The 9837-nt window shown below is 37.5% G+C and overlaps 1 protein-coding gene across 1 annotated transcript in view; it reads right to left on the bottom strand.

The window, feature by feature from the left end:
- The window catches only part of HS6ST2 (heparan sulfate 6-O-sulfotransferase 2), a 252956-nt gene extending 243447 nt beyond the window's left edge, over positions 1 to 9509 (bottom strand). Inside the window, exon 1 of the mRNA XM_075187251.1 lies at positions 8752 to 9509. Coding sequence (XP_075043352.1) covers positions 8752 to 9260 — 509 coding nt within the window. The 5' untranslated portion in view covers positions 9261 to 9509. The remainder of the gene's footprint in view (positions 1 to 8751) is intronic.
- Between the last annotated feature and the right edge of the window lie 328 nt (positions 9510 to 9837).

Here is a 9837-nt window from a genome sequence, read left to right on the forward strand (position 1 = left end):
AAAGGACTGATGCACTTGGAAAGTCTGCGCTAAGTGCAGGTAAATTACGATACTTAATTACATATAAAAACATACACATTACAAAGCCAATGTTAAGACAACTACATTTTCTGAAAAATTAGCAACCTTGTGCTAAAGAATTTAAATAAAGAAAATACATGCTGCACCGTCGTTACTGTAGAGTCAAGTCTGCATTAAGTAGCAGGTAGTGCAGCTTTATAATTAAAGGGTTACATTGCAAGTATTATATAAACTCTCCTTAGTCTACCTAGACAAAGCTGACAAAGGAGGAACCTCTACTGCCTGGGCTCAGTGATGTAAGGAGGTTTTCCCCATTCAAACTCAGTGGTACAGGGATAAGCCTGACAAAACAAAGTGGACTTGGGGTTAAGGGTTACTGTAGAGTCCAGTGAACCTGTGGTACTGTTATTACTATTTAGTACAAAGAAATCATTAGTCTTGTTTAAATTAATACACTTTGCACATATAACACCACTGTTTCCAAGATTTGTCTTTTTAGGACATACTCCAGAAGGGGACATGTGGTGTGACTGAGCAGCGATGTGGTGTTCCTACAGCTTCTTCCTACACTACCCCTAAAGAAGGGCCAAGAAGACACGTGGACCAGTAGAAGGTTCGCCAACAGCCGCTCACCAACACCTTGCATTACAGAATAGGGGTGAGCAGAACACACCTTCCAACATTGACTCAGCAGTGGTGACAAAAGTTCTGACTGTTGGGATTGTCCACCTTTAATCAGGCCAACTGGTCAGTATGCTGGTAGGCTGTATAGGTTGTATCTTGTTGATGAGAACGGAAACTCAAAAGTGTTTTAGGATTATGAATGTTTCAGTGGGCAATCTACATTAAAAAGTATTGCCACCTGTGGCCTATGGCTTAAGTACTGCCCAGGAAATACGGTAGTTTTAATCCAAAACTACACTGTTTTTTTGTATTACATCATCATATAAATGACCAGTGTGGGATATACGAGAGGGCAACCAGTCATTATATCCATTCCAATTGTGCTTAGATATCACATTATCACAAAGTAGGAAGGAATTTTCTTTTTTTTTAAAAAATGCAAAAGGTAGCCCTTAGTTCATTTAATACTGTGCATTCCTTTCCATTATACAACATGTTGGTAAATCAACTACTGGAATCCCCATTACAATCAGTAGCCCATTTATTGGTATTTCTGCCATGAGAGTTTTAAACAATGTATGTAAACATTATGACTTGACCAGACAAATGCTCTATTGGAGAACCAGAGGAATCCTGGTAAATATGGGGACCCAGGTAGGGAAGGTTAGTAAAAATCATAGAGTAGGTGAGAGTGGAGCTTTACCCAAAAACAATAAGCAAGGCACTCACTGATAGCATCCCCCCCCCCCAAATTTTTTCAAGCCCTATGGAAACCTATTTAAGCCTACTCACTTTAGATGTACAGTAAAGCAGCAATGAGAGATATAGGCCTAGAGGATAGTAATGTACTTGGATCACCTGTAGCAAGACCCAAAAGGCCTGATTCATCAAGGCAGGCATACTGAGCGCAGTGTGCGTTTGTTTCAGAACGCACGTAATTCGGGTCTGCGCATACCGGAATTCAACAAGGAGCAGATCGGAAGATGCATACGCTGATGAATACCAATGAAAATAGCCTTCTCTATTACACAATACATTGCAGGATACGTCCAATACGCAATATAAATTCTCAAAAAAACGCACAGAAAAAAAAATGGAATTAATGTTACCTGTTAATATAAGCATTAATGGCAGCACATTAAAAAAAAAATCCATCTTTTTCCATTAAATACATTAGGATATGTTAAAGTCTACTGTACATAAAATACATTTTTCCAGTTGCTACTGATAGCATACACCTGTTCTAGCCTGCATAAACAGTCATCATCATTAGTAAGCGGCACCAAGATTAGTCTTATAGCTGGAGCAAGAGACACTGCCGAAAAACAAGTACTTTTGGAGGTGCCCTGAGCTTGGATCAGATGCTGCTGCGGTTGGCATGTCCTTACTGTACATACACTACGGCCAAACGCCCTTTCCCCGCCCTGAATTCATACACTGTAGCAAGTGTCCTTTGCGCTTCAAAATTAATTGAACATGGCAGCGTTTGGTGGCGTATGAGCCGGTGCTGGACATGCGCAGTGTGATTTTGCGGCTTGTAGGCACAAAATCGACATTTACATTCCTTGATGAGTAAGGAACCAAAAGTGTTGACAGGTTTTCTCCAGTTTTCATTTTACAGAATAACTAAATAAGCTGCAACTGTGTTGCAAATTTTCCAGTATTACCATTTAATTGTGTTCACTGGAGCCAAATGCACAAAATGTTTTGTACGGACAGAAGTTCGTCCTGCATAACAAACATGCTTCGCTGACGTCAGTGGAGGTTTTATTGTGTTACTAGAAACAAAGAAATAAAATGGTAGTATTGTGCAACATGACACCAATCTGTAAGGGAGAGAAAAGGGTCCTGTTTTTAACAGATTAATTAAACAGTAATTAGTTATGTTTACGCAAACAAAAATTGCCACTGTATCGTCTCACATTTTCTTTACCTTTAAAATTATTGATTACTTTTATGTTTTTGTAGCATGTGCAACCAATGGCTGCCCCCAGATCACTTGCAGAATAAAGGGAACATAAATGGTACTTTTTCAAGTGGCCATAGATATTTGTTTTTTTTTATGTCTTTTAAAGAGTATCTTTTTCAGAAGAGATAGTGACATTGCACTTGTGGTCATCCAAGCAAGCTAAGAGAACACTACAATATTGCAGTCACTGATGCAATCAATGGAACTTAGAAAACCAAACGCAGGCCCCAAATTTAAGCTTTGATAGGAAGTAGTAGTTTACATTTTCCCAAAGTCTATACCAACCCACTGTTCAAATAAATTGTCAGTGCTTGTCGCACTGTAAGTCTGAAATATTTCTAGCACAACAAAGATACAAGGTATTGATTTATATTGTGACAAAAACATTTAAGCTTGCAAGCCAACATTAGAGACCTGGTTTCTTGAGAGTCCCTGCACTCACATCTATGTGCCAATCATCACTGAAAGGGAGCTTAAATCATATACACTCCAGTCACAGCAAAGGAGGCTAAAGGTGGCTTAGTGGTTAGCACTTCTGCCTCACAGCACTGGGGTCATGAGTTTGATTCCCAACCATGGCCTTATCTGTGTGGAGTTTGTATAATCTCCCCTTGTTTGTATGGGGTTTCCTCACCACACTCCAAAAACATACCAGTAGGTTAATTGGCTGCTATCAAATTGACCATAATGTCTGTATGTTAGGGAATTTAGAATGTAAGCTCCAGTGGGGCAAGGACCGATGTGAGTGAGTTCTCTGTACAGAGCTATGGAATTATTGGAGCTATATAAATAGCTGATAATGATGAAGGTGACAAACTATATCCAAACACCTACTTCTAGGCTGATTGGATAAACAACTCTTTAGAATATAGTGGAACTACACATGCAAAAAAAGAGTAAAATCTAACTTTAAAGCTCAATGTATTAGTAATGAATTGGTAATATACATGGCCCCATTAAGAGATCGGAGCAATGCAAGAAAATGATGTAAAGCAAGGGGTGCAAATGCAGTTATTGCTATTAATTTATTATACCTGCAGGATTACATAGTGACTGCTTTTGAATGTAACACACAAATACCGGACAGTTTTATTTTTACACTGCAATTAAGAGTTCAGCCAGGTCACGCCTGCTCCCAACTCAAAATCTGCGCAACCTGGTTTTGCCAAGGTGCAAATTTGCCCCTTGTTTTTGTTTGGTTTAGAACAATGCGGTGTGCACATCATTACTGTTACTACAGTAATTGATGTGCATTATTACCGTTAGTACAGTAAATTCAACGCTGATTTTTGCTCGCATCTCCATGAGCTGCGAGCAGAAATCCGTGTTAAAATTACTGTACCAACAGTAATGATGCGTACCCCGTGTTTTCCTAAAGAACAACGTGGGGAATTGAATCTCCCCCAAAGGGGTAAGTTTATCAAGCTGCAATTTTCTGGTGGGTTTGAAAAGCAGAGATGTTGCCTATAGCAACCAGATCTAGCTTTGATTTTGTAGAATGTACCAAATAAATGATAACTAGAATCTGATTGGTTGCTCTAGAACAGTGATTGCTAACCTGTGAAACTCAAGGTGTTGTGAAACTACAAGTCCCAGCATGCTTTGCCAGTAGATAACTAGCTGATAGCAGGCAAAACATGCTGGGGCTTGTAGTTTCATAACACCAGGAGTGTCACAGGTTAGCCATCACTGCTCTAGAACATCTCCACTTTTCAAACCCGCGGCTTGATAAATTTACCCCTAAGGGGTAGATTTATTAAACCTTTTAAAACGGAAAAATGGAGGTGTTGTCCATTCAACAAATCAGAATCTAGCTATCATTTATCTAGTACATTATAAGAAATGATAGCTAGAATCTGATTGGTTCCTATGGACAACACCTCCACTTTTCATTTTTAGAAGGTGTGATAAATCGACCACCATATGAGGCCCCTAGTGTCTAACATCAATGCCACACTCTCACCCTTTGCTACCTGGGAGCTCCTAAGATGTTTGTTCACCGTTCTCTACTTTCTATGCTGGGGAACAAAAAACAATGCATACTAGTGGTGAAAACTGTTGTCTTTCATTTACTTAGAAATATTTTATAAAAACAAAAAATAATGTGTATAATTATTAAATCCCATAAGTACCATTGTACCGGACACTTGGTTACCAGCCTTGTTTGACTAGCTACTAAAATAATCTATTTTCTTATGACATTGTGAATAGATGTTTAATAAACAATAAATGCAAATGTTCCACTTTTGTATTATAAAAGCTAATAACTCACTGCAAATTAGCAAAACCATAATAAAAACTGTGTTTAAATATAGACTACAAATTGTATATATGGCATTAACGCAAAGAACACCCTTTACATTTGAATTTTCAGGCCTAGGTAAAACCTCTTGGAACAATTTAGATTTTCTTACTTTAAAATGTAATAGGTAAAAAAAACAAGAAAAAAACAAAAAACATTGCAGGTAAAAAGTCAAGAGTAATAAACAAAGTTTAAATAGAATATAACATTTGTGTATAAGGCAGTGTTTCGCTTGCCCTGTATAGGTGTAAACCATTTGCAATTGTGAAATGCATAAAAATAAAAAACAACAAAACAAAAAAATCCAAGCAAACACAGATGTAGCATTCAATATTCCACAGGTATACATATATGGGTGGAGTATCAGCAAACAAATACATTGCAAGTGTTTAGCACAAGTGTTCTTAACATGTGGGTAACAATGCAAACAAAAAAAATGGTTCACATGGTATTATAGTATGTTCCTATGGTCCTCTAATGTGTAGCACCAACTAATAAAATAAATCAGAATTTATAATTAAAGATATTGAATCTATTTTAATATAATTTGCATTAATTTCTCAATTTTCCATCAGTTATTTAAAAAAATCTTAAAGCCATCAATAATGAAAGATTTAAATATTAATTTAAAACTAAACCATTAGAAAAAGAGATGAGCCTCATAAATATCTTCATGTAGAGGATGTTAGCTTTTAACTTATACAGACTTGGCTATTGTCTATTGAAATATCTAATATGTTTGGACATCCCTGTGTCTGAATTCAGTTAAACTGTTCAAATCTGACATCATTCATTTATTTAATAACATAGAATGCAATTGTGCATTGTTTACTGTACTTACTGGCTTTATACACTTACACTCTTACATAATACATACATCCAGAGTGTATTTATAAAGGCATAAATGTGCAATCAATGTGAGCAGGTTATTGAAGCAAGTGCAATTGGATAGACGTACAGTACGACAGCCAAGCACAGTCCTATTGTGTACGCTTCATTAAATGTAGGACTCAACCAATGCACAAACTATGGCTAGATGGTAGAAATATATATATATATATATATATATATATATATATATATATATATATATATATTATCAACACATCTAGAAATTCCTAGTTTAAACCATAGGGATATTAAACGTACCTTTTTTATTGTCTTATTGTTATAATTAACAATGGTTAATATGTTACTGCAGTATGCATAAGTGTTCCTCAGGAGTTTATGGCTACATTAATATAACCTGTGTTATCATCATCATCATCATCATCATCATTCACATCATTCACATCAGTCCCTGCCCCATTGGAGCTTACAGTCTAAATTCCCTGATATAGATGCACTCACACACATAGACATATACATACAGACAGAGAGGTAGAGACTAGGGTCAATTTTTGATAGCAGCCAATTAACCTACCAGTATGTTTTAGGAGTGTTACATTCCTACTAGCACTTTTAAGTTGAAGATAAACAGTGCAACAACCTCTTTCTTCAACATTGCGCTCAGTTACAGAATATTTTGTTTTGTTTTTTGGAAACACAAGTTAGCCATGTCATTAATTATTTTTGCAACAACACTAATTGTACATATACTATGTCAATGTATATAATAATACCGATTGTGTATTTTCCACAACTGCACTAAAAAAAAAACCCCTGTCAATGTATTCGATGTCATAAAGTCACATTTCACTCATAATTCTAGTGCACAGTTTACTGTTACTGATAACGGGGCTCATGTTAAGTTGAAAGCAATTGGCTGTTTTGGCGCACAATGCGCTTTTTTTTACATCTGAGCAAGCGCAGAATGCACTGGTTTCAAAACAAGTCGTTTGTGTGCATACTCAGAAGTAATAGAGTATCATACTCCAAAATACAATTTGCATTCAACTTAACATCTCCATAGTGTACATGTTTTGTTTTAAAAAAAATCTCCCAGAAAATTAAAGGGTGTAGGAACTCCTCACATGCAGAATTCTATACAAAGACAACACCATTACTATTCACTTATAACAAAAGAACATCAGTTCATAGTTTCTTTGCACTACTAATGGTTTCTGAGTTATCTCCCTTTAGCAATCAAAATTCATCTTATTACCTAAAGCAAAGGAAATGTCACAAAAAACAGCAAATATGCTGTACATTCTATACACTATCCAGTATTAGAGGACAACTAACATACATAAGAATATCACACTGATACAACTAATGCTTATGAATTTATCTTTACATAGTGGATCGTTTCAGTGTATATGGTCAATATATTGCTACACATTGTAATTTGTATTAATCAGAATACTCAATTATACATGTTTCAAAAGCCGCCTGTTTGAGATCTTTTATGCAGTGACGCCTTGGCCAACAAATCTTCCCATAGACAGTAAAAAGTGCAGATATCTAACTCAAAGTGTAAGGATGCTATCACAATTGTAGCACACCTGCACCTCTGCACAGACTCCTGACAGCACACTTGTCCTTAATCTGCAAAGCACGTTCCAGCAAAATTTAATATTCAGTGCACAGACCAACACATTTATGGCGGGAGATGAAATGTTTATTATCATTGGTGTTAATTAGCTCACCTCCAGATCATATAATCATACACAATCTACTGTTAGGGTTACTTCATTATTTTGTAAAATCACAGTAAAAGCTTTTTAAAATATACATAAAAAAATTGCTGCACCTATACTCAACAAATAAAAATCTAGAATTTCCCCGTATAAAACCCAATACAGGAATAATAAAAGCAGGATGTTTGTGGACTGATAAATTAACAGGATAAAATGAAAGTTCGAGTTTTAACCCTTGTAGCCCCCTGCTGTACAGGATGAAATATATTAGTATGGTAGAAAAAGAGTACTAAAAATATATTACAAATGGGAGACGGAATTCAGAACATCAAAAACTAGGGCAGTAATATAGAATTCCGCAATAGAGAACAATAGGCTAATATTTCTGAACAGGAGGGCAGATTAGGATTCTAGTGAACAAATAGCACACATAGCGAATGCATAGGGACTAAATGTATGTATTATAAATAAGGGGGGGCAGCAAATATATTTTGGGATTCTGGGTGTGATATTTCTTTAACTGTGTGTCACTGCAGCCAAAAAGGTTTTGTATCACCATGCAGGGAATCTGCAGAAGAGGTTTGTTTTTGTGGTTTGAAATAGTAACCAAATAATACAAATATATGCAAGAGACTTTATAGAAAGTTTTGCCCTTTTTTTTTATACCTTAGACTAGAATCCTTTCTGTTTGTATAAGTACAACCACTAGATTGTAAAATTGTATGGTCTATCATCTGAATCTCCTGTTTCATAGCAATGCTGTAATTGTACATTGCTTCAAAAAAATCTATTTACAATGCTGTCTGGTGCACACATAATAATATACTAATACAAATAACACATATCCACAGAGCAGTATACATATTTTAATCTTTTCCATTAAAATATAATTGTATAACCAGATATTCACATTGTAAGAGTTAAATTCCTTATTGCACTCTAGTTTACGCACATACTGATCAGGACATACAGTAGATTAGCAGCGTGATGGGTTAACCTGCCTGGTCTGAAACAAGCGGAGTGGGAAATTCTTTCCTCAGCATTTTATGTATCTGTGACACCTGCTATAATGCAAACTTTCATAACCACATGAATGTGCTGCAGCCAGATTAATTCTCTGTGCATATCGTGCCAATTGGCTATATTAATAGGGCAAAGAGGACCAGATCCCCTTTGTGCTCAAGGTGCGTCCCGGGCACCAGGTTGGTGTGAGTAGAAGCATGCCAGGGATAGGGTTATGAAGGGGGGTCACTCACCTCAGGGGTCTCAGCTTTATCTCTTTCTTATTGTCCACCACTGCGGGGACACAGTTGGTCAGCTCCGTCCAGTCAGCGTGCAGCCCACAGCTCCATCCAGTAGAGAACCTGGAGAACAACCAGGTCTCTTTCTTGCCCGGTCGGTGGCAAGTGCACTTCTTCTGCCCAGCTTTACACTCGCAAGGCTGCTCCAGGCGAATGTTCCTGACCAGGTGGCGACCAAACGTGGTCCCCCCGGTCTTCTGGATGTGGAGAAAGACAATGAGGTCGTCCCCATTGATGTTGAAGTCCACCTTCCTCAGCAGGTCGTCCACGGTGAAATTAAATTTGGGGACAAATTTGGTAGGGCTCTCATCTTCAGCCCAGTAGGGGTCCACCAGAGAGGAGCTGAAGGCTTGCAGTCTCAGCTGCTGGCACTCCGTGCCCGGGCACACATACTGCAAGACGATGACTGCAAACAGAAAGACTATTACCAGGGCCAGTAGCAGCTTGTTGGACTTGTCATCCATGTTCTTGGTGCCAGCGGAGATCTAAGAGCATTACGACAAATGGTTTACATGGGGGTCTGTGAAGATGTAAAAGGAGTCAGCTTCATGGCTCCATAAGCTCAGACTGAATCATGTTTTCCTTTCTTCCCAGCAGTCCAAGCGTTCAGTTCTCTCTCTACAATAATACACACACGACTGGAGAGGCAGCAATGTGCACGCCCTTATCTCTCACAACTCCTCCATACACTCCCTTCTTCTCATTCCTCCAGTATACACAATCCCCTCCTCAGCCTCCATGCCCAGCCTCCTTGTTAAATAGAGTACCAGCCCTCTGTCTGCACAGCTTGAATGCTGCAAGGAGAAAGCTGCTGCCTGGGCATGGGAGAGCTCACTTTTCAGATCAGCAGTATCTTATCACAGCTTATGTAGTGCAAATATAGGAAGACAACGTTGCAAAGAAATGACATCATATAACTGTCAAAATTGGAAGCTCAATAATATATTTTGCATTTCTTTCTTTTGCAAAGAAAATATTTTTTATAATATGTCCCTGATGTCATCCTGTAATATAATAATAAAATAATTAAATAAATAATAA

The sequence above is a fragment of the Mixophyes fleayi genome, chromosome 9 (assembly GCF_038048845.1).
Source record: "Mixophyes fleayi isolate aMixFle1 chromosome 9, aMixFle1.hap1, whole genome shotgun sequence".
Taxonomy (NCBI): Eukaryota; Metazoa; Chordata; class Amphibia; order Anura; family Limnodynastidae; genus Mixophyes; species Mixophyes fleayi.